Here is a 26,818-nt window from a genome sequence, read left to right as displayed (position 1 = left end):
AAAATAACGTCACAATGCAACAAAAATAATAATATATATAATCAAAATATAATCCTTAATTTATTTATTTTGAATACTTACGGAAATAGATCGTCGGCGTTTCCTGACAGGTGAAATGCACCCATGTAGTGCGGGCTTACTCAAAAGACCAATCAGAACCACTGTTGTGGTCTCAAAATGCGCAGAATCCTGCAAAGGAGCCAATCACAGAGACTGAAGGGACGTTGACTATTCGTGCTGGCCAATCAAGTCACGCCTTTCGAACTCATTCGACCAATGGCGTTTCGCGGCGCAGTGTGTCGTCGTTGCTTGCTTAGCTTAGAACGTTAGAAGGTTGAGCGAGGAGCAGTCAGTGACAGATGAAGAGAAAGAGAGAGAGCGCGCGCGGCACACGAGGAAATGTCAAAATGGGAGAACAAGTGATGATAAAAAGTAATAAGTAAGTGCCTTGGGAGTTATTATGATGGTAACGTTAATTGTGTCAGCGCTTGTGTTTGGTGGCTCGCGGGATGCAGCTGCAGAGGTGATGCGCGCGCGTGCTGTGTGTGTGTGTGTGTGTGTGTGTGGGGAACAGGAAGCGCCATAGCGAGAGCTAGCTGTGTTTTGCTGGCATGTCCACATCTGTGAACCCGCTTCACATCTTTTAGAATCGATATGCAATAAAACACCACCAGCTGGGTTTGTAAGTTGACAGATTTGCTTTGTATCGTTTCTTGATCTGATGACATCATGTGTGTGTGGTTCTGGCTTTATGCTTTCATATAACTTGCTGGTGGTCTCCATCCAAGTTATTAACAATGAATGACATTTGTTGTGTGAATATGTCAGACTGCATATAAACCGCGTATTTACCAGATGTGGCCATGATTTCCTGACAGCTGGCTTCTTGTTTATGCCTTAACCCTGAAAAATAATATACTGAATTATACGGTATTTTCTAAGTTCATGATAGTCGTGATACATCGTTGTGGTGGAGCTTAAATTCTTGGTCCTGTAGATTTTTTCTGTTGCTTATATTTAAGAATTTTGCATATTGAATTAGGATGAATATGATTAGTAAACAAACAAATCCCTTGTGAAAATTAAGTGTGCTTAATCCTATTGAATCATGTGTAGTTGTATTGTACTTCAAATCTTAAAAGTGTATTTATGTATGTTTTTTTTTTAAACTATGCTTACAGATAATATAATATTAATCAAATAAAAGGCCATCTGAAGAGAGTAAGCTTTGTATGACTGTTTCTTATGTACTCTTTTAAAAAGTGTACTTTGTAATGGTCAAATTAAATATTTTACATTTAAAGTACATTTTAAGAAAGTATATCTTACTCTCGAATGTGTAATTACGAATATATTTAAATACATGACATACACATTTCAATCAATAGAAATTACATAAATTTTTAGTCAATGTCAGTAGAGACAGTAGAGTTAATTATGATATTACATATAAAGATGTACTGAAGCCCTACTTAAGTATGTCAAAAGTAAAACAATTTAACGTGCAATTAAGTGTCCAAAACATTACATTCTGTCCACACTTGTTCTTTAAAAGTCTGTAATATGTACTTTATTTTTTTGAAAAGAATGCTTTTTTTAAAAACGTATATGCGTATTACATACATATTTTAGGTCCTGTAACGGGCCACAATTTTGAATCAGTGTGTTTAACTATTTTTAAGCAGTGGGAGATACATTTAAAAAAAATACTACTATCTCAGTTTATATGAGCTGATAAAAATAAATAAAAATATGCTTTATTTTTTTGGGGTGGGTGGCTAATTAGTTAAAGATATGGGCTGGTAATTGAAACCTTGCAGGTTTGAGCCCTAGTTGCTAGTTGTGTCTTCTAGATGTATTTTCTCTTACGAAATATGTGATATTCTCCAATTAAAATGTTTGTTTTATACACAGCGCTCGCATACAGTCACTGTACACGGCTGTTTAAGCATGTCCACAGATGACAGCATCTCTGAGGACGTGTCCAGCTCTGTGGCTTTGAGCCACGATCAAATCAGTGCCAATGGTGGGAAAGAGAGCGAGGTGTCCATCGTCTCCTCTGAGGACACCGTATCGGGTCTCCCTGAAGAAGAGCACTCTGCGTCCCACCCCGAGGGCTTCCTTCAGGCCACAGAAGGGGCAAACCGACCCTCCACCACACCAGCATGCAGCATTTCCAACAAAATAAGGTCTGTTTTTTTCATGTGATGTTTACTGTTTTTAGTTTTTACAAAGATGCTGTCATTGATAAGCTGTTTTAAATCCCTCTGGGTGTCTTTCTCCTCATGTCACATGCTTTAGGAATCTGTGTCTTCGTACTGAGGAGGAGTTCAGCTCAGGGAGAAGTTTACCCTTCATCAACCCAAGCTCTCTAGAGACCCTCCGAGCCCTGGTCCAGGAGATCCAGAGCAGTGGGGAGACCGACCCTGAGATTTGGAAGAACTGTGAGGTGCGCAGATGTCCACACTGTCCATTCATTCCCTCATGTGGCGTTATGAAGCAGCCGTCGTCTGGGCTCTCCCCTAGGAGTCGATCCGACAACAGCAGCCACGCTCAGAGCTGGGGAGAACATCCCACAATGCAGCTGATCCCTGACATCCCGAATGAGATCATGTAGAAGTATCTTGATCCATTTAAAAATGGCGTGAAATGAAAAATCACCCTGTTTATTTTCTAAATGCATATTACAGATCTTAAAAGTCCCCCTGTAGTCTATAATTTTATCCATTAAAACTCATCTTTGATCAACAAAATGACATATTTAACGTTTTTTTCCTTCTTGATGCCTTAAAATAGCTTGAATGTAACTCGACACCCTTGCCTCATTTAGTATACGCGGTTCTATGAATATGCAAATGAGCCCCGCCTCCACTCACTCACTCGATCACACGTTGATCTGATTGGTTACAAGGTAGTTTGTGACGTCAGAAACACCAGCGATTTCAAACCGTGTTTTTGAGACTGTCTTTGGTTCACTGCAGTTTTAAGGAGAAAATACTCAGCAATGGCGTCCACTTATGAATTTACACATGGTTTGTCTTAAAGCATATTAAAAACACCACATAGACATATAAACAACATTAAAAGCTTTTAATTTTATTTTTATAGTTATGCACCAAAATTGAAGATTTAATTTAGCCGAAAACTGAAACCAAAAACAAATTTAACTAATCAGTTAATTAATCAACTTTATTTAATAATCAACCCTCATTGTAAATAAACATTTACATTGCACATAAGGCGGTTTTTATGTAATACATATCTATAATGAATGTGCAATGTAGGGCACATACATTTATCAAAATGCTCCTCTCTAAAACAATTGTTTTTTTTCTAGCTGACTAACGGTTATTTTTCTGACAATCTATAACACTCGGGTTTATGTCACAATACAGCAGAAAATATATTTAGCTACTTCTGTTTCATCACTTTTATAAAAATGTTATATGCTGAGATTGGCCACACGGCAATCACATTTCTGTTTTGTGTGTGATATTGACAGTAGAAGTTTCTCAATGAAACCTCTACTTGCTCATCTAACTAAAACACACCAGTTTTGTCTGTCGTATCACTTCCTTCATTTGCAGCCACAGATTCTGTGTTTATGCTTTTATTAAAAAGCAGACAACATAGTGACAGTGTTTTCTTACTCAAACAGGGCCGGTGGCTTCATCTCTTTCAGTTGGTGGAAAAGCAATATCAAGAACAAATCCTTGCTCAGCAGGAGCAGTACCAGTGCCAAATACAGGTATGTTTCTCAAAGGATCTGATTGGACTGTTAACAAATTATGTGTGTTCATTCAAGTGTTGTGCTTTGTATCTGATGCCGACAAGGTGCTTCAGTGTGTTTAATCTGGTTGTGCTAGTCTAATGCCGGGGACACACTTGGGGCACGCCGGAAATGCGTAGGAGGAAATGCGATGCTACCAAGCCGACCAATCACAGATCTTGTGGTCCGCGTCGTCGCGACGTGTAGTTACATTTTTGAGGAGGTGCGTGTCAGGGTACGGCGAAGGGTACGACGTATGATACACGTCTATGCGTATGCTACGCCGTACCTACTGCGCGCACCCGACGCAGAAGTATAAATTGGCCTTAAGTGTATACACACACACACGCATGCACCACATTATACGTCATCAATAGCGATTCACTACCGCTATTTGGTACGATTGCGTTCATATCAGCAGTGAACCGTACTGGAGTTCACATGAACCGTACCCCAGACCACCCTTTTTAAGCGGACTCGAGTGCGGTTCGCGGGTGCGCACCCGAGTTCGGAAGACAGCGTTTACATCATTCAAACAAACCGAACTCTGACGTCATTCGAACCCAAAAGTGCTAGTGTGAAAGCGCCCTTAATGACTGTAAGGCTGAATATGAATGTAATTTGATACTTATGACTGATCATGCCCAAACGCACCGAGTCGCGTTCAGTCAGTGTTCACAGTTGGTGTTTAAAATCTGCTGCAGTCGATGGAAACGCGTTAAGACTTTGTCGACTTTGTCGCTGCATGTCGCCAGTGGCTGGCGGTGAGGTCGCTAATGGGCGTTCCCACGACTGTTGCCTTGTAATGTTTGTGAGTGACATTCACGGATGTTACTCCATGTTGTAGACAACAAATGCATTTTCTTGCCGCTACAAACAAACATTTTGGAAGGAAAAGTCTAAATGTAAATGGAATCAGTACATAAAATGCATAATATTATTTAAAGATGAACGAGAAACAGCGAGTGCTCTTTGCCATCGTGGCTGTTTAACTGCAGCAAAAGCGCCAGTCTATCTGGGTTCACGAAGTCATTCAGGGCTTGGAGTCATCACGGCGAGTACCACCGTACGCACACTGAGACATATCATTAATTATAGGACCGTTTCTGACTGTTAAAATGAGCTTCTCATTCTTCTTACCTCGGTCGGATTCGGCACTGAAGAGTGACGGATCACGTGACTCCACTGACTTCACTCCTATTGGTTGTCGCTCCCGTAAGTCGCTTTTCATTTACATAAAGTTGAACAGATCTCAACTTTGTCGCGTCGTTGGACACGGTCGCCAACCGTCACAGAAATCGCCAAGGGGGGTAATCTTTCAGAAAAAACTGAAGCTTCCCCGCCATTGATTAGCAGACCATCACCTGCTGTTAGCATTCCATTGACTCCCATTCATTTTGGCGTCACTTTGACAGCGAATAACTTCACATCTGAGGCGTTTAAAGACTCCATTTGTCCATTATTTATTTCTAAAGAAACACGAAAATGTATGAAAGGCTCCATTACCTTGTATCTTACGTTATGGCCCCGTAGAAGCAGTTTTTGTAAAAATAGGCTAACGATTGCGTCATAACCACACGACTCTCTGTCACACAGTAGAGAGATTACCGTATGGACAGGAGGAGAAGCTCGCGGGCAATCGGGGGGACGTGGAGGCAAAATAATTAATCAGAATACTTAGCAAAAGTTGCTCCTGCTCCTAGCTCATGGACACCTCCTACTCACACTCTCCGTCTCTGCAAGTTTCGGAAGGGAATGATTCAGATTTCTCTTGGCACAGCTACTAGAAGACAGACGGGTTGCTCACGTCACATCTACGTCGTCAAGCTCAGTTTGAGTCTGCACAGTACGCTCAGCCATCAGGAAGTGAGTGCTTCTAATTGACTTCACTTTTCTCCGTTGAATCCAATGGGGTCGCTCTGTCCATTTCTTTTACTGTCTATGGAAATCACCCGCTCTCCTTTGAAATGAATGGTATCGTGTCGCTTGTAGTGTGAACGCTGCTTAAGTGTGTTCAGTTCAGTCTTAGAATGTTTCAGCTTGTCGTTAAGTGTGTCCCCGGCATAAGGCTTGAAACATATGCCATGCATTTCTGCGAATGAACATGCTTCTAGTCACACAAACTTGATGTTTAAGGGATAGTTCACCCAAAAATGAAAATTCTGTCATCGAGACAGTTCTTGCATGGTTTCTTCCAGCTCATACAGGATGAGATCAAGGCCTTAGTGCAGTTACAGAACCGCCTAGTCAGCACACAGACTCACTCTCTGGAGCCCGGGAAGATCCACAGGCCTCTAGAGGACCCGGCGGCTGAGAACACCTTCACGTTGTCGGCTCCAGGACCTCTGTCACTTCCCCAGCTCACCGTTCACCCTCAGGAGAGCTCGGAGGAGGGCATGGTTACCGTGCTGAGCAGCGGATACGGGACTCTCTCCGCCTGGGAGCATGGGTTAGAAACAGGGCGGCCCAGTTCCACTGAGGGACGGTATGAGGCTCTGTGGTCCCCGAACCAGCAGGATGGCAGTCTTACACCGTCCCCTGTTCCTGACACGAGCCCACAGGGCCAGAACCCGCTGAGCAAATCCATCACAGCCAGTGACAAACTCCAGACGCCTGCGACGACCGCACCCGATACCATGACTGATAAACGAAGAGTAATAAGGTAAAGTTGCAGTTGGTTAAGGATGATTGGAGTCATCAAAAGTATGGGAAATATATTCGTCTAACACTAATTTAAAAGATTTTAGCATGAGCCTTTAGATCAAAGTTTTTTAGATCAACATGAGAAATTCATACATTTTAGCTTTTGAAAATACATTAACTTTTGACTATAATCTATTTTCTAAATGCATATTATAGATATTATTAATTGGTTATGCACCGAAATTAAAACCGAAACCGAAATTAAAGATTTCATTTAGCCGAAAACTGAAACCAAAAATAAATTGAATTAATCAGTTCATTAATCAACTTTATTTAATAATCAACCCTCATTGTATATAAACATTTACATTGCACATAAGGCAGTTTTTATATCATCTTTTTTAATTATAAAATTACCTTTTAAGTTCAGTTTGTTTTTGAAATATAAACTTTTAAATGGTGGCTGTAATAACTTGTTTTCATGACTGATTTATTTAAACACTTTGTATAACGACGACAACAGGTTAAGGCCGGGGACACACTTAACGACTGTGAGGCCGATTATGAATGTAATTTGATACTTACGAACGATCATGCCCAAACGCACCGAGTCGTTTTTTATTTATTTATTTGTTTATTTATTTATTATTTTTTACACACATTTTTCTTAAATGTGTATATTATATTATATTTGTGTGTATATTTAGGATCTGTATTTAGTTGTGTTGTACAGCACTTTGGTCAGTCTTTTGGCTGTTTTAAATGTGCTTTATAAATTAATTAAACTTGAAACCGGAGTCAGAGAAAGTTGCGTTCACTCGGTGTTCACAGTCGGCTCCAGTCGATGGAAACAGTCTGTAAGTGTGTTCAGTTCAGTCTTGAAATGTTTCAGCTAGTCGTTAAGTGTGTCCCCGGCATTAAGTTAAAATATAACAACTATGTAATATGGTGCATATCAAAATGCTTCTCTCTAAAATTATATTTTAAATAAATTCAGTCAAATGTGTTTAAACTTTTGACTATAATGTTCAAATACATAATAAATAGAGCCTTTTGTTAAACTATTAAAAACAATTTTATTAACTGAAATAATTTTAAATATAACTTATGAAGTAATGATGACTTAGAAACTAAACTTTAGTAATGAAACTAAAAATAAAACAAATAGAAATGCTGCCTTGGCAACTAACTGAAATAAGTTTAAGTACTACAATTATTAACTGAAATTAAACTAAAGTTGAAATAAAAATAAATGAAACAATGAAAAAAAATTACAAAAGCATAACAAAATGGCTAAAAAGTAAGATCAAATTAAAAAGGAAAGTTGTAAATATAAAAGTTAAAGCTAATAAAAAATATTGATCAAAATAGTGTAAGTATATAAATAATACTAAAATAACACTGGCTTTAATGAACTGTTCAATTATTTTAATAACATTAATAGATACAGTTGTTTTGTGTTGTGTAGTCAACCTCTGACCTCCTGGGCCCAACGGCAGAAACACAGACCGAGAAAGAGCCGAACGTCGCATGTGGAGGAGCGAACAAGGAGCACAGCAGGAGCAGGACCTCCTAAGGAGCACACAGATCATCTACCTGATGTAAGCACACATTAATATTAAATTATTGTTTATTTTTTTGTTGTTTATTTAAATAACCATGAGCAGCAGGGATGCTTGAGAAATCTGTGAGTGTATTTTTTTTTTTACTTATATTTTTTTATTTAGAACCACAGCATTCTTATTAAAGCTACAAAAGTTATTCAGCCAAGAGCAGAGAGTGATTTTTCTCTTCGTCTTTTGTTCATGTTCAAATTGTTGCTATATGCATATTGCGATATATACATTTGCCATATTTCGATTATTTTGATATATTGTGCAGCCCTAATACCAACTCTTTTGAAGCCATACCATAACTTTGTGTTAAATCAGAGGACATGTACTTAAAGGGATAGTTCACCCAAAAAAAAAAAAAAAAAATTCTGTATTTTAATTACTCACCCTCACAAACCCGAAAGATTGTGGACCAAATTTGGACTAAACTGCTCAATTCATATGGATTAGTTTTATGATCTCTTTATAAACTTTTTGAAGAGTCAAAGTGTTATGCCTGGTTCAGATTACACGATTTTTTTGTCTGTTACGATAGTCACTGTGTCAGATTACACGATTTTCGACCAGTCATCGCGAGCCGTCTCACACACTCATTCACTCGCACATATACACGCACTCACTCACACACACGCTCACTCACTGGCACAGACACACTCACACACTTGCTCGCACACACACACACACTCACTCGCACATACACGCTCACTCGCACATACACACTCACTCACACACACACACTCTCGCGCACACACACAGTCACACACACACTCACTCACTCACGAACACACTCTCACTCACTCACTCGCGAACACACTCTCACTCACTCACTCGCGGTCTCGCGCGCCGTCGTCGTGGAGGACCGTTAAAAAATTAAACATGCTAGTCTTTCTGTCGTGATGTCGTGAAGCATCGCAGACGCGACGTAGGTTGTCGCCCACTATGACACACTATACGAGATGAAACGATCGAATCTTGCGTCCCGACGCCCGTTGTCGTTTGCGAATCCCCACGACACCCTACGTCAAACGGATCGTGCCAAAATCGGGCTAAAATCGTGTAATCTGAACCAGGCATTAGTCCATCATGATTCCACAATATTGACAATTCTTCTAAACTTAATTATATCGCACACATTATACAGAGAATGAAAACAAATACACCTAGTACAGGGGGAGGGAAAAAATAAATAAAGCAGCGAATTCTTTTTTTTTAATGTCCATACATTGTTTCTTCTGTATATAATATTTGATGTCGGATTTCACTTTCTAAATTTAAAGGCAGGAAAGATTTTTAATTGGCCACAATTTAAACAAAATGTATGTATAAATGGTGCATCATTTGCTGTTTCAGAGATAAGACGAAGCATCAATGTTTTCCTTATTACTTTTAATGTCCATAGAGGCCTCTGTGTGCATTTAGAAATTGCTTTCTGAATTAGTAAACATCTTTTTTTTTCTGGCTTTACCCCTAGCGTGGATGCAGTGCTGGCTCCACGAACCCATTGCCTCTAAGGAGAAGTGACAGTCTGGTGTCTGAAGCCTCAGGTAACACGTTTCACTGAGAATCAAGCTCTACTGTCTGTCTAACAGCACACTGGAGGGATGTGATTGTGATGCGAGGATTTGGTGGAGATTGTGATGCGTAATGTTACAGGGTTTTGAATTAGTGCTTAAGACTGAAGTCATTTCCCATTATTGTGAAATTGCTGTTCACATAATTCTAATTCTGTTTGATTTTTAGGCCTGTCTTACTGGAAGCTGGAAGAGAGTGAGTTATACCGCCCTCTACCTGACAACTTTGAAAGTGCTCCCTTCGTCCTAATGCAGGTAAATTGTTATTAAATGTAATTAATTAATGAATTAATTAATACGTAAATAATCGTTTTGGAATCGGATCGTGAGGTGCCTAAAGATTCCCACCCCTGATATGCAATTTGGTGCAGATGCTGATATTTATATGGCCAAAAAGATGAAATTCTGATAGCTTGTAATATAAATCAATGAGATCTTTATAACAGTATAGCAGATTACATGCATAAAATGGATATAAATATCAGTTGTCACTTTATATCTCTCCCAATAATGTCTTAGTAAGATGATATTTAAATGCTTATTTTTATGATCAGTGTATACAAATAAAAAAACTATAGGGGGGGGGGGTCATATTTCATCATATTTCATCATATTTCATACTTAATCATCAAATTAATCATCAAGTATCAAATTTGATCATATTTGATACTCACATTTTAACATGATTTTTATATAAAAGAAAGATTAATGGACAATCAAGTAAACATAAGCTCACTAAGTGTTCATCTTGAAATATTACTAAGAGTAACAATATAAAAGTTATTCATGTTTACTTTATAGAAATTATACTAGGCTTTTAGTTGCTAAAAAAGTATAAACTATCAGTCAGACGACAGAAGGCATGTGGAAGATTATTTACAACAGGTTTTTAAGCAAAGTTTTTGATAATGTTGATAATTTAGAGGCCTTAAAATTTGCGTATCAAATATGATACAGTAGGCTTGAACAGGATAAGTCTGTCCTGCTGAACACAGTGAGCTTTGCGCCACAGACTCTTTGAATGCAGTTGTTATTCTGTTGTACACAGACTCCAGAAGAGAACCGTCTGTCTCTGCGGGAGATCTACCAAAACAAGAGAGCAGAAACCAAAGGCCACGAGTGGGACTCCTTAATCAACTCCTCCACCTCGTCTCCTCAGGTCAGAGCAGAGCCAATTAAGACAATAATTAATTAAAGGGATGGTTCGGAGTAATTTCAACCTAGGGTCCTTTGCACCATGACCTCGAGCCAAACACCCCCCAGAAGCTTTTTTCCCCTTGGTCGAACATTATTAAAGTTAGAGCTTATTTAGAGATATCAGCCGGATGGTTTAGTGCAGGCGCTAACGGATCCTATGATGTATCTCGTAAATTACCCCACTAATAATGCCCAGAATGGTACCACACTTATACAGTAGTACAAATAGGTTATGTACTCATAAAACGAGGCATTGGAAAGTTTGTAAGTACATCAGGAGTTTATTTAAATAACACTTGCCTGACGGCTTATGCTACCGCTAACCCGGACGTCAAGGTCACTTCTGTTATTTGGGAAAAGTCCATAAAAGTCCTTTGCAAAACTCACAATTGTTTGCTAGTGAATTTTTTATTTCGGAATTTTTTCCAATGCCTCGTTTTATGAGTACAGAACCTATTTGTACCACTGTAGAAGTTTGGTACCATTCTGGGCATTATTAGTGGGGTAATTTACGAGATACATCATATGATCCATTAGCACCTGCACTAAGCCATCCGGCTGATATCTCTAAATAAGCTCTAACTTTAATAATGTTCGACCAAGGGGAAAAAAGCTTCTGGGGGGGTGTTTGGCTCAAGGTCATGGTGCAAAAGACCCTAGGTTGAAATTACTCCGAACCATCCCTTTAAGGAACAAAATGTCTAGTGTCATTCCTCACCTGTTGCTCCCTCTCCCAGGTGTTGACTCTGGACTCCACGTTGCATGTGAAGCACTCAGATCGCACATCAGGCTTCACGTCGCCGTCCCACTTCAGCAGTCCGTCTGCGCAGGTCCGGGCCTGTCCTAGCAGCAGCGACGCGCCCGTCAGCCCCGACTCCATGGCCCTGCGCAGCGACACTGACTGCATCTCTAACGCCAGCAGTCTGTCTGCACAGCAGGCGTCTCCCTCGCCGTCTGCGCTGAGAGCAAACCAGGCCAACAGTGAAGATGAGGGCAGCCACACTGCCACGGTCACCGTACAGCCCAGAGGACCGTCTGCTCAAGAGATGTACAAGCTAAACAGAAGCGGCCCAGGGGCAGGCAATGGGAAACTGGAGCGGAAGACCTCGCTGGAGGACCCGGTTGTCCTCTCGCTGTAAGAGTCCTGAAAATCCCCCTAAATTCAACATGGAATACCATTTACAATGCATTAATATCATTGAATTATTTTGAGTAGCTTGCTCACATTAAATGCATAACGATCAGTAGAGCATGGGTATCGAGTTTGATACTTTTTAGGCATCGACCGAATTGCTTTGATGCCTCACCAAATTTTGATACCCAAGAGGTTAATCTCGTCAACGTCAGTGAGCCAAATAGGCATGCAGCATGATTGGCTGTGGCAAGGCATCAAAACACTAGTTTATGCCCAGAGGCGTGTCTCACACGTGAGGCTGTTGTGTGTAAGCGTCCCAGCCCCCATAGATGAAAAGATGTGGAAAAGATCAAAAGTGCGGCTACATTTCACCAGACTCGATGCCAACAGCACACAATGCAATATTTGTTCATTGTTGCCAAGACCGGCAACACGTCAGATCTGATGAAGCACTTGACAGTGCACGGAATAAACTTAAGAGGAGAAAGTTGCTCCGTCTTCGACTGCAAGAAGAACTAGAGCGTGTCACAAATGAACCGAAACTCAGCGAACAGGATACTTGCCTCACTCACAGACATGAGAAATAGGCATATAGAAAGCTAGAAGCTTGAAACTAGAAAACAAATACTCTCTGATTATGTAATCCAAATGAAAGGTGCATTTTTCTCTATAGGCGCATGTGTTCACTACATTGTGGAGATGTCAGCATCGTCAACTTCATCTTTGCAGCCGACACTGACTCAGAAAACACTAGTTTATTAATAAACAATTAAAATGTCTCCGACACATTCATAATCAGTAGGTTACTTTTACCAGTGCTTTGCAGCAAGCTTTATAGTTGCGCTTGAGTGCGAGGCATATGTATCTTTGAATCTTTGAGTCCAAAAACTATTTTATTAAATTGGAAATGGAAAAAAGTATCTTTCAGGAACCGTTTTTGAAGTCAGCCCTAACCATCAAACACTATTAGACATTATTTTCCCTTACCATATGGCCTTGGTTGCATCAGCAGAAATATGTGCATGTTTGGAATAAGTTATTGGGTTCCTATAAAAAAAAAAATTCTTTAAAATAACACACACTATTCATGCTCCTTATAATTGCATTTAGAAGGCGTTTACCAGTTGCTTTTATTCATACTTACAAAAATGTTTTTATTCATACTTACAAAAATGTTTTTAGCATCATGTATGAAACAGATTAGAGCAGGAAACTTCTGTGCATTAATTATTTGGGTCAACTCCAAACTTTTTTAATGGTAGTGTAGCTTAAGATGTTTAAGGATAATCTTTATTGAACCTATCCCATGCTATTTGGTGTATCCACCATCTGATGTGCCACAATAACTCCTCTGGTTGGTCTAATCTTTGCTAGGTTGAGACAGAAGCTGAGAGAGAAACATTCCCGCCACATAGCCGATCTCAGAGCGTACTATGAAGCAGAGATCGGTGCCCTGAAGGAAAAGCTGGATCTGGTGAACTTGCCTCATGACATGGAGAAAAGCAACCAGATCCTACTTGAGAGGTGAGAAACAAGACGCTGCAATTTTGTAGGATTGCATACAACATTCCAGATTGGCATCCACCAATATTAGCATTTTTTTTGCTATCAATATCTGTCTGAAATGGTCAGCTGCTAATATTAATTCAAACAGTAGGTTTCAAAAGATCTGTTTTTATAGGACATTTTAGTGTTTTGATGCCCCATTTCTTTACAAACATGTAAAACATACACTACTGGTCAAAAGTTTTAGATCGGTAAGATTTTATATGTTTTTAAAAGAAGTCTCTTCTGCTCACCAAGGCTGCATTTATTTGATAAAAAACAGTATTATTGTGAAATATTATGACAATTTAAAATGACTGTTTTCTATTTTAATATATTTTAAAATGTAATTTATTCCTCAGATGAAAGCTGAATTTTCAACATCATTACTCCAGTCTTCAGTGTCACATGATCCTTCAGAAATCATTCTAATATGCTGATTTTATGCTCAAAAAACATTCATTATTATTTCCAATGTTGAAAACAATTTTTTTCCAAAATTCTTTAATGAATAGAAAGTTCAAAAGAACAGCATTTATTTAAAATAGAATATTTTCTAACATTATAAATGTCTTTACTGTCACTTTTGGTCAGTTTAACTCATCCTTGATGAATAAAAGTATTGATTTATTTTATTTATTTCCCCCAAAAATAAAATAAAAATTCTTACTGACCCCAAACTTTTGAACGGTAGTGTTTAATGTTACAAAAGCTTTAGATTTCAGGTAAATGCTGTTCTTTTGAACTTTCTATTCATAGAGCATCATGAAATAAAAATGTAAAAAACAGTTTTCAACACTGATAATAATCATAAATGTTTCTTGATCATCAAATCATCATATTAGGACGATTTCTGAACGATCATGTGACACTGAAGACTGGAGTAATGATGCTGAAAATTCAGCTTTGATCACAGGAATAAATTACACTTAACTATATATTCACATAGAAAACAGCTGTTTTAAATTGGAATAATATTTCACAATATTACTGTTTTTGTTTGTATTTTTAATCAAATAAATGCAGCCTTGGTGAGCAGAAGAGACTTCTTTTAAAAACATTAAAAATCTTACCGATCTAAAACTTTTGACCGGTAGTGTACATGAACAAATTCCATATTGGTTATTACTAGCCAAACTTAAATATCACCAGCCATTATTTCTATATTTGTGCATTCCTTATATTTGAATATGAAGTGTCTGCTTCATTGTTTCAGAATGCGTAGTGAAATTCATAAGCAAATAATGAATAACTAGTAGGTCTAATGTGGTATATTGAAATATTTGGCTCTTTCTTCAGCCTGTTTTCTATCTGCGTTTACATCAGCACTGTGAGTCTGGTGACATCTGGTGTCTGGTGTTTAACGCACGATAAACACTGTCATCGGCGGAGTCCGATGAACTCTGACTGATTGTGTCTTTGATCATCGTTTGGCAGATGTCAGCACCTGGAACGAGCGTTAACAGAGGCAAGCACACGCATCCGAGAGCTGGAGATCAAAAACCACCTCTTGGAGAGACAGCTGGTATGAGTCACCGCTTCCATCTAAAACAGGAAATACATCGTGGCTTGTGTTTGAGTGCTTGCAGTCAGCAAAACGGTATTAAAGAGATGGTTCACCCCTAAATGAAAATTCTGTCGTTAATCATCCTCATGTTGTCAAACCCGTAAGACTTTCGTTCATATTTGGAACACAAATGAAGATCTTTTTGATGAAATCTGAGCGATTTCTGTCCCTCTATTGACAGCTACGCAACTACCTTGCTTGATGCGCGAGAACAAATCTCTTGCAGAAGCTCAAACGTGCTGCGTAACACGAGAATGAAACTCATTGGTTCTCGCAGGTCATGCTTGAGCTTCTATTAAAGGGATACTTAACCGATTGGCATTAAGCTTTGTATCAGTAGAAACCCGGTAGTATTCTCGAATGGCCGTGCTTCCCTCCCTCATGTCCCCCTGAGACGAGAGATTTCTGTATTGTGTGTCTGGAAAAAAAACGTTTAATGACGCAAAAATCGTCATTTAGCGTCATCAGAGGCTTTTTTGTCCAGAGGCGAGAGACTCCAGCCAGTAGGAGGAGCTCGTCCCGCATGTCTTCAACCCGCCCATAGGGGGATCTCACGATAAAACGCCGTCTTTTCAGTTTCGAGTCGACTAGTAGCCTAGCTGTATCATTTCTCCCGATACTGCCCTCTGTAACCGGTAGGCGTGGCTTGGGAGTGGCCTCTTAGGGCAGCGAAGCAAGTGCATTCTGGGAGTTGTAGTCTTTCATCCACATGAGCCAAAAATACATTTTCTGGCTTTTCTCAGTCTAGAAGGCACCAACTTCTAAAATAATTTCACATTTCCACTACATAAATGACCCAATTTAAATACACATTCATCTTTCCAGCGTTGAAATATCCCTTTAACCACAACTGATGTGTGAGTTGATGAATGTTTATATGTGAATAAAAGCCTAAATTCAATCTGTTCATCATATAAAGCGATCGAGTCTCTTCAAATTATTTTGGATTAAACCGCTCAATTCATATGGATTAGTTTTACGATCTCTTTATGAACGTTTTGAACTGTCAAAGTGGTAGTTGCGTAGCTGTCACTAGAGGGACAGAAATCTCCCAGATTTCATCAAAAAGATCTTCAATTGAAGTCAAAGCTTCTTCCCCACTATATGCTGAACATTTACTATGTTGGCTCAAGAAAGTCAATATTCTGATCCACTATTTAAACTTACTAGTGTTTTCACCTGACCCCCGGTGTTATCGGTAAGGCCGATGTTGTAAGCTTATATACCGATGTGAATATTTTCTCACCTAATAATAGAGATCATGAATGACTGGAAAAGTGGTAAAAATGTGTTTAAACACTGTGCTATCCTGAAGTTTGTGTTTGTGGTCCAGGCGGAATGGCCGGAGCGATATGATGCAGCCAGTGCCACAGTCCAGACCCTGCAGCAGCGCTTAGAAGAGACCAAACACAGCAGCCACGAGAAAGATGCCACCATGATCAAACTGAAGAACCGCCTGCGTCAGCTGGAGGAAGCCATGCAGAACGCCTGTAAAGAGGTGGATGAGAAAGAGGCCCGCATGAAGAAAGAACACAAGATGCTGCAGGATGTGAGCCATGCAGAAATCCTTTAAACGCCCCTTATGCTGTTGTGTCAGACCGTAAAGTTCAATGTGATGATGTGCGTTTTTTTTTTTGGCAGCTCCTCCACGAATATGATTCACTGAGAAGGGAGCATGAAGGAGCGAAGGTGAAAACTGTTTTTATCTGACACCATGACACAAATCGACAAAATTAATACAAAGTGCACAAACTAAAAAAGTTGTTTCTTTCCTAACAGGACAAGCTGGCCTCAACTGAGAACAAGCTCTTTGATGCCAATGATCAAATATGTGAACTGAAAAGGTAGTCAGATTTCATTGAAAAATGAAGCATTTAGTATCATCATATGAACTGCTATTTTATAATTTAATTTAAAATTAATATTTAACAATTGCATTGCATGTTATGTTATGTTATGTTATAATTAATTGTTAAATGTAATATTTAACAAATATTAAAGCAAAGTCATGTATTTATTTTGAAATATATTTACTTATACCAATTTTAATAATTATAAATGAAAAAATATGTTCTTAAAGGGTTAGTTCACCCAAAAATTAAAATTCTGTCAGTAATTACTCACCCTCATGTTGTTCCAACCGCGTAAGACCTTCGTTCATCTTCGGAACACAAATTAAGATATTTTTGATGAAATCTGAGCCATGTTTCACTCCTCCATAGGCTTCCAGTGTGACCGAAACTTGCTGGCCCAGAAAAGTTATTAAAGAGATCGTTAATATAGTCCAAGTGACTCCAGTGGCTCAATCTTAAGTATATCAAGCGACGAGAATACTTTTTGTGCGCAAAAACAAACAAAAATAACGACTTTATTCCACTATTCGTTTCCTTCTCTCTGGATGTCTAGTTGGTTCGCGTAGTGTTTTTGCGCAGCGCGTCTGTGTTACACGTCACCACGTAGGCTCACTATTGGCCGACGCCGGTCATGTGTGTGTTGCGTGATGACGTGCAACACAGACGCGCAGCGCAAAAACACTACGAGGCCCAGAGAGAAGGAAATGAAAAGTGGAATAAAGTCGTTATTTTTGTTTGTTTTTGCGCACAAAAAGTATTCTCGTCGCATGATAAACTTAATGTAGTGCCACTGTAGTTACTTGGACTATTTTAACGATGTTTTAATAACTATTCTGGGCCGGTGAGTTTCGGTCACACTGGAAGCCTATGGAGGAGTCAAAATTCTGTCAGATTTCATCAAAAATATCTTAATTTGTGTTCCGAAGATGAACGAAAGACTTACATGGTTGGAACAACATGAGGGCGAGTAATTACTGACAGAATTTTCATTTTTGGGTGAACTAACCCTTTAATATGCAGTTATTTTGTGTTGTACAGTTTGTTAGTATGATTACTATTATAATTCATCATATTTACATGTAATATATACACAAAAGTGATGATAGTAATGAAATATAAGGAAAATATTTTATATTTAAAAAAAAAAAGTATACATTTTTTTTTAATATTTGTAATTTTTATATTTATCTGAAAAAATTGATTTGGCAAAAAAAGGCAAACTACAACTACAGGCTTTATTTTACTATGCAAAACAAATAATCAGTTTAAATAATATTTTGTTGGTTCTCTCTTGTTTTTGCATATGTTCATAATTTGTCGGTTAATAGTCAATGATCGCTTTAGCTTGGGTTGTCGATTAGGGAAAAAAAACTATATGAACATCCCTAATATATAGGGATGCTGGTCATGACAGCCTGGCCAATAATTATGTCGGCACAATTTTTCAACGTTTCATTGCGTTGTTATCACAAATAAAACAATTGACTCCAAGCACAACTACGCAATATGCTTACAAAATCTTTACAAATTTGAATAACATTTGAATAAAGGGAGATGTCAATTTTCCCAGGCCGGATTTAACTTTTGGCCACTACTATATATAACATGGGTAGTAATATGAATGCTATAGTTAAAAGGAAATAATATATTAGTATTTCCTTTTGTGTACTAGAACTAGACATCTTTAAAAGTAATCATTTCTGAATTTCTCTGGTTTTGAAGGGCCATCTCGAAGCTAGAAACTCAAATCCGACAGCTGCAGCATGAGAATCTGGGCAAAACACGTCAGTCTCTTCATGGTAACTCACAGCCATCTGGAGCGGGGTACGAAACTCACAAAACATCTTCATCAGGGGCCTATGGGTGCTTTCACACTTTCCATTGCTTGGTCTGAACCAGAGTTCGATTGCTCCCCCTCCTTGTTCCCCCTCTGGTCTCTGTTCACATTATATTATTGGGTCCGAACCATGGTATCAAGCTGATGATACATTTTTTTAACCTTGCGTCTATCTGCCGCGATTGAACTGCAAATGTACAAATCTCTCCGCTTGCAGTCAGTCACGCTTGTCAGGAAAGTGAGCGATAACACACACAAACACACCGTTTTAGTGAATCACATGTCGTCGTAAATCGTGGTTCTTTTATGTGATTTTGTACAATTGCATTCATATCAGCAGCGAACTATACCGGAGTTCACACAGGGTTTCTGCAGGTCTTAAAGTCTTACAAAGTCTTAATTCGTCTTTACACAAATTAAGGCCTTTAAATCAGAGCAGAAAGTCTTAAATTCATAAAGTTAGCGCATTAAATGTTGCATGCATTGTAAAATATGAATATCTTCCTATTATATATTTTTTTTGGTCCTGTTTTCCAAAATAAATATCTAAACTGCCTTAAATCGATATACATTTACTTGAGATGCAAATGTAAAATGAAATCTTGATGTTTATGCTTAAAACAAGAACAAATATCTGTCAATAAGTTATGAAAACTTCCCTTTTAATTAAGTTGATTTTTCTGAGTCCCTTGGTAGATATTTGTTCTTGTTTTAATCATAAAGTCACTTCATTTTGACAGAAAACAAAACTTATGTTATGTAATTTTGCATCTCACTTAAATGCGTCTTGATTTGAGAATCGTTTTTTTTTTGTTAAATGAATTAAAAAGTGATGGATATCTGTTGAAAGTTTTCAAGTATTTTCAAACTCTGAAATGTTGCTAATACAACTCGTGTTTCTCCCTAAACATTTACATTTAGAGAACATATTGACGTATTGTGTTCACAATGTTCATTCCTTAAATATTCTTTACTTGGTCTTAAAAAGGTCTTTAAACATTCTTAAATTTACCTTTGTAAAACCTGCAGAAACCCTGTCACATGAACCGTACCCCAGACAACCCTGGACTGAAAACAGCGTTCGCATCAACCATATGAACTGAACTGTGACGTCAGGCGAGCACCTAAAGTGCTAGTGTGAAAGCACTCTGAAACAGTGTTTTGTTTTGTTTTTTTCAAACAGTGAAATTGTATTATCACAGTTATTACTGAAACTCACAAATTGAATCTTTCCAGTTTGTTCCACCACCCTGATCTTCTGCTTTCACCAAGTAAAAGGCAGCGAGACGTAGATGTCGGCAAGAGGAACGGCGTTGGCCTCAGGGGTGAACAGACATCCTCTGACCGAACAGCTAGAGGGTACTTCATTATTCATATTTCTACACAATATTAATTTCTTAACCGTGCTGTGCTGTGGCACGTTTACTTTGAGAAGCTGATTTCTGACTTGTGTTCTCCTCTGTCATCAGGCGGGTGTCACCACCAGAGAGAGAACAGACTCCGGGTCACTGTGAAGAGACGAGGAAGAGGGATGTCCCGCTGACGCCCATGATGAAGGCCCTAATTCAGATGGAGGACACTAAAGCCACCGAGGGACGTGTTCTGTCCAAGAACGGCTGCAGTTCGTCCAGTATGTCTCGAAATTCTCCTTAATTAAACTGCATTTGTGGTTGGGATAGACTGAACGGTGTCCAAGTACCTCCTGCAACGTTTTGGGGAATGTACTGTGAATTGTGTAGCTTTTTTTGCTTGCCTTTATTTTTTTAAACAGTAGTTAGCTACACTACAAATAATGAACAATAACTCACCACAGACTGAATCTTCTTAAGGACTTAATTATTATTGTTGTACGAAAGTAATGTGGGTTTCAATTAGGGTGACAGCATCAGATTTGGACACATACATTTATACTAAACACATACAAAGTAATAAAACAAAATTATATATTTATTAAAGATTTGAAAATGTGTATTTGACAAAACAAATATTTGTCTTTTTTTTTTATATATATATTTATTGACTATAATATTTACATTACCATTCAAATGTTTGGGGTCAGTGGGATTTATTTTACAGAAATTCACTTATATTTAGCAAGGACACATTGCTAAATTGATCAAAAGTGACAGTAAAGACATTTATAATGTTACAAAAGGTTTTCATTTCACAAAATGTTCTTTTGAACTTTCTATTCATCATCAATATTCAGAGACATTTTTTTTATCATGGAATCCACAAAAATATGAAGCAGCACAACTGTTTTCAACATTGATAATAGTAGTAAATGTTTTTTGAGCATCAAATCATCATATTAGGATGATTTCTGAAGGATCATCTGACACTGAAGACTGGAGTAATGATGCTGAAAATTCAGCTTTGATCACAGGAATAAATTACATTTTACAATATATTCAAATAGAAAACGGTTATTTTACATTGAAATAATACTTCACAATATTACTGTTTTTACTGTATTTTTTTTTTATCAAATAAATGCAGCATTGGTGAACATAAGAGACTTCTATCAAAAACATTCCCTAACTTTTGAACGGGTTGCATATATTGGTTATTTTATGAGCCCACATTTTGATTATCTATATTTTGATTATCTATATATGATTTACAGTAGCTATTATTTACAAGGAAAGCTACAGTAATTTGAATACTGCCGAACTGAACCCTAATCCTAACACTTATTTAGTTTCTCTTTAATATTCTCAACTCTGGTGATTTTTACTTTGTGATGTGTTTTAGGGTTGGCTAGGAGGAGGCCTACGGTGGCTTTTGTGGAGAGTTCTGTGAGGGACGCGGCGGAGGAGCGTAGCGGGGCTGTCCTGAGGGCCCAGAGGAGCCTCTCTCCAGAAGGTCACAGGTCATCATCTCTGCCCCCCAGAGCACAGAGGGCCAACCCTTTCTCCACACCTTGTAAGTGACCCAAATCTTTAGCATGTGAGTTTCTCACAGGTTCACGTTTTTGAAAATTTGTGCAGAGAACTTTTTTCCCCCGAAATCTTTCAAGGCTTGTGTTCTCGAGCCACCTAAAACTGTTGTTGTGCGAGTGAGCGGGCCGGAGCGCGTTAAGGGTTTTCTGTTAGAACGGTGTCGTGTTAGCGGCCCCTAAGTTAATAACTAATGATATTTTCAACGGAAGTGAATCAATCAAAACTAACTTTAGCTGGACAATAACTTTATTCTAGAGCTGCTGTAAAGCCAAAACAATCTCTGTTACTGTAATATCCTATTATCACTGTAAAGCTGCTTTGAAACAATCTATACTGGTAAAAGCGCTATATAACTTGAGTTTTGGATATATGATTATGCCATTTTCAAAGTAACTGATAAAACTCCAACTTCACTGATTTTTTTATTATTTTTTTTATGTTAGCAAAGAGGGACACATTACTCATGCCTCTCTCAGCCAAGTCCAGTCCTAAGCGCTGCCCAACTGAGAACTTCTCCACCGCGTTGGGTCACTCTCTTCCATCCCAGGAACACCTGCAGAGCCGGTAACATTTCTGTCCTGCTATCTGATCCACTTGCCCATCCGCGCTGATCAGTTGTCTGTATATAATGTGTCTGATGTGTCTCATAAATGCCTTGTTTTTTAGGGTTGATTTTGGTTTTGATCGAAATGGCATCAGCTCTTCTTTACCGTCCCATCCAAGTCCAAGGAAGAGGTTACAGTTCAATCCTTCGGAGAGACTGGAAGGTATTGTTACTTTCTTTTTCAGCTTTTAGCTATCAAATGTTGACAATCCTAGAATAAGAAACAGTGATACTGACCACTAATTACAGTGCTTGTTAATTTATTTATTTTTTTACATATAATTTATATACTTTTCTACAATTGTTTTTTTTTTATTATATGTGTGTAATATACACTATCAAAAGTTTTAGATCGGTAAGATTTGTTATGTTTTTCAAAGAAGTGCTGACAACCACTGCTGTCTCAGAAAAACATCAAAGACAGAATGACTGAATCAAACTTCCCATATTTCTGCCAAAAATTCGGAGTGGTTCAGCAGAGTTGTGCGGAATGAATCACAATGAAACACGAGTTGCATGGAGATGCTCCAGAGCGAGAGAAATATAATTATAATTGCATCTCTACCACAGTGAAGCATGGAAGAAGTGTCTCATTGTGTTTGGATGAACTGTTAGAAGCGATTAACATCAAGTAGACACTTCTTCCTGTAAAAAGCTGTCTGAAAGTTGGTGAAGGCTTTTCCGTGCCAAGCTACTTTATCTACAGTATGTGCAAATCTTGCTAACTCCAGTGACCAGTGATTTGTGATTAAAAAGGTTAAGACCATTAAAAGACCACTAAATATTATTTTACTATATATATATATATATATATATATATATAGTGGTATTTCCTTCAGGAAACGTAACTCTTGTGGTAATTTCCTCCTCAGGGAACCCTCAGTCCAGCGTGGGCTCGTCTGAGCCGGCAGAGAGCAGTGGATCTGAGGAACATGCGGTCGGGTCGAGCTGGGAGGAACCGGAAGCTGCTGTCAGCTCGCTGAAGACACAAGACGCCGGTGAAGAGACGTCCCTCTCCTGTCAGCCTCGCATTCAGTCGCTGGCTGACGCAGAGCGCCTCTTTGATGAGCTCACACAGGAAAAGCAGCAGGTGATTGTGGGATATTTCCTGTTGTTACACGGTTCTCTAGAATACTTCATTCGTGGCATTTCTGTTGTCAAATATTTTTAAATGAATAAGCTAAACAAATTAATAATGTAGAATAGTTAATAATGTAGTAAAACACACTATTATACACATATTTTTAATAAACTCAAGTCACCTTTATTTATATAGCGCTTTTTACAATGCAGATCGTTTCAAAGCAGCTTTACAGCGATAACAGGAAAATAATGCAACAAAGTTGTTGTTTCTAGAAGAAAATAGCGTCACAGTCCAGCTTAAGTTAATTCAGTGATGGTTAATTTTTGTTGTAAAAAAGTGATTAATTTAGTTAATTAGTATATAATATATACAGCCGCTGTGGAGAAAACTCTGATGTCATCGTCCAGCTCAGTTCAGTTCTCATATAATGGTGTCAATGCAGGCAGATCAATAATATTGTTGAATGTTAAATGTCCCCCAACTAAGCAAGCCAAAAGCCAAAGGCGACAGTGGCAAGGAACCAAAACTCCATCATGTGTCTGAATGGAAAAAAAAAACAGGCTCCTCTGGCCAACGAACGAACAGTGTGTGACTATGATTCAGGCAGCATTACAGGTCAGAAGTCAGATTATATTGGAACATTCAGAATATTTAACTAAGAAACTAATTATTCAGTTAGACGTGTAGAAGAATACAAATTATATTTTTTTAGCCATTTCTATAAGCTGACAAAACCGATGATTCATTTTCAGCTCATTTGTGTTTGGTCATAGACATGCTGAAGTCATTATTATGAAACAAGGAACTCTCAAAGCTCATGGATTGCATGACTTAATGTCACATGAGTGTTTGGACGGCGTGTGACTCCCTCACGAGTCTTGCTGGTATGAGAGCGGCTGTAGATTGCGTGTTTCTGCTGTGTCCTCAGCACTACACGTTACATAACCTGCCTTTACAGTGCTGCTTGTTAATCATGTCTATTTTTAGCCCAGGCTTCCCTTTTCCTAATCATGCTGAGGAGTGCTAATTCAAAACCCTGTTGTTTAAGCTCAGCTGTTTCCATCCAGCAATTTGCTGAGTGCTGTGACAGTTTCCTCGAATATTTATTTATTTTCCACAGATTGAGGCAGCACTGAGCCGGATTCCTGGGACCGGGGCCCGGGTCACGTTGCAGACCAGGCTAGACGAGGTGAGAACACAATAGCTTTCCATTCAGATGCATATATAGACCAAAAATATTATATCATGATATGAGCAATTTTATTTAACGGTATATATCACAATCATCACAGAATAAAAAATAAAAAAGGTAATTGGGACTTTTTCCAATCCAATCCAATTTTATTTATATAGCACAATTTAAATAAACACAAGGTTTCCAAAGTGCTGCACACAAAAATAAAAATACAATAATAATGAATAACAAACAGAAGCATAATAGTACAATGAACTCAATAGATAAAGTAACAAAATTTAAAGTTTAACAACAAATAAAATCCTTAAGATAAAATAAATGAAGTCAACTTCCTACTAGGTGTTAAAAGCCAAGGAAAAGAGGTGGGTCTTTAGGTGGGATTTAAAAACAGACAGAGAGGAGGCCTGTTTTTATCTCACAATTCAGACTTTTTTTTTTCTTTGAATTGCGAGATAAAATTTTAATCTTTGAATAAATTCTCAATTTCGAGTTACTAAGTCAGAATTGCGTGATGTAGTCGCAGTGGCCAGAAAAAAAGTTTGAATTGCGTGATAAAGTCGCAAATTGTGAGTTATAAATTCAGAATTGCGAAATCATATCTAGCAATTCCGACTTTTTAATTCGCAATTATAAATTTATATCTCGCAATTGTGAGAAAAAAAAAGTCAGAATTGTGAGATATAAACTCGCAATTGCGAGAAAAAAGTCAATATTGCGAGTTAAAAAGTCAGAATTGCGAGAATATTGCATGCAATTCTGACTTTATAACTCACAATTGCAAATTTATATCTTGCAATTCTGACTTCAATACGCAATTGCGAATTTATATCTAGCAATTCCAACTTTTTAATTCGCAATTATGAATTTATATCTCGCAATTGTGAGAAAAAAAAAAGGTCAGAATTGGGAGATATAAACTCGCAATTGCTAGTTACCAAGTCAGAATTGCGTGATGTAGTCGCAGTGGCGAGAAAGAAGTTTGAATTGCGTGATAAAGTCGCAAATTGTGAGTTATAAATTCAGAATTGTGAGATATAAACTTCTATAAACGTTTATTGCACGCAATTCTGACTTTATAACTCGCAGTTGCAAATTTATGTCTCGCAATTCTGACTTTATAATTCGCAATTGTGAGTTTAAATCTCGCAATTGTGAGAAAAAAAAAGTCAGAATTGTGAGATAAAAAGTCACACTTATCTTTTAAATAGTTTTATTCCGTGGCGGAAACAAGCTTCCATAACAATCATCGTTGGGTGTAATATGATACTAAGTAATTAATTACTGTAATTTATTTACTTTTCCCTTGAAAAAGTAAAGTATGGGATTACTCTTAATTTTTTTTTGTCATTTATTTGCAGTTACTTCTGATGTAATTGTGTTAAATACTGTATAGGGCAATGCTATATAAAACAATAGTGGATTTAACATCTAATGTTTAAATGTATGTTTAATGTAACCTTCTTTCTTTAAATACTTAGGTCATAATTTAGGAAATGTTATAATATTTATTTGAAAGATTTAATAGAGCAGTTTCATGTCTATCCTCTTTTGATATAATTAGTAGCTTGTAATTACTTTTTGTAACTTACTGATCACAATATAGTTATTTTTGCTGGAAATTCAACCCCAAAAAGGTGTTTTATATGTTACTCATATGATAATTACTCTTGTTAATAATCCAGTGAATTTAACACTTTACAAATGAAAGGCTCTTTTTATTTTTTTTATAAAGATGATTATGCACAACAAATGACCCAAATGTGTAACATTATAAACGTCATGATGTTATCCATCTCCCAGGTGTCCTTGGAGAATCGCCTAGAAAAGGTGAACCGCGACCTCGGATTCATCCGCATGACTTTAAAACGATTCAACATCCTGCGTTCTTCTGCCAACATATAGCCAACACTGAACTGTCATGAATTATGTTCACATGCAGTGACTTTCTTTTATTCTGGACAATATGAATTATTATTACAATGGAGCGATCGTTCCACTGTACAGACTCTGCTATGTACATGTTCAGTAAATATTTCTACTTTTATTACTGTAGGATCTATTTTGTATGTTTTATTACATGGTGAACATAAGTATAAAGTATATTTTAATAATGCCTAGATTTGTAAAAACATTTACTTTTTTAATGTCACAGAAATATGGAAAATTGTACGCTCGACTCATTCAGGTGAATGATGTAGATATTTTATAATTTTATTCATTTGCTGCTGATAAATGAATGGCAAAAATACAGTCCTGCAGGGCA

The 26,818-nt window shown here is 37.8% G+C and overlaps 1 protein-coding gene across 2 annotated transcripts; it reads left to right on the top strand.

Moving 5' to 3' along the window:
- The first annotated feature begins 291 nt into the window (after positions 1 to 291).
- mphosph9 (M-phase phosphoprotein 9) lies at positions 292 to 26,818 on the top strand. 2 transcript variants are annotated; one of them, XM_084400952.1, is made up of 24 exons: positions 292 to 439; positions 1,915 to 2,189; positions 2,302 to 2,449; positions 3,659 to 3,748; positions 5,968 to 6,431; positions 7,881 to 8,013; positions 9,497 to 9,569; positions 9,766 to 9,851; positions 10,645 to 10,755; positions 11,531 to 11,928; positions 13,303 to 13,452; positions 14,911 to 14,998; positions 16,374 to 16,589; positions 16,682 to 16,729; positions 16,820 to 16,884; positions 18,616 to 18,717; positions 19,967 to 20,089; positions 20,200 to 20,360; positions 21,485 to 21,655; positions 22,116 to 22,236; positions 22,339 to 22,439; positions 23,149 to 23,366; positions 24,481 to 24,549; positions 26,356 to 26,818. In XM_084400952.1, the coding sequence occupies exons 2-24, from the start codon at positions 1,951 to 1,953 to the stop codon at positions 26,455 to 26,457; spliced, it is 3,477 nt and encodes a 1,158-aa protein (XP_084257078.1). In that variant the 5' UTR covers positions 292 to 439; positions 1,915 to 1,950; the 3' UTR covers positions 26,458 to 26,818. The 2 variants fall into 2 exon arrangements, with proteins under 2 accessions (XP_084257078.1, XP_084257077.1); XM_084400951.1 differs by having other exon boundaries at positions 5,947 to 6,431.

This window comes from Rutilus rutilus (genome assembly GCF_951802725.1).
Source record: "Rutilus rutilus genome assembly, chromosome: 25".
Lineage (NCBI taxonomy): Eukaryota > Metazoa > Chordata > Actinopteri > Cypriniformes > Leuciscidae > Rutilus > Rutilus rutilus.
This window is presented reverse-complemented; position numbering and strand designations above follow the sequence as displayed.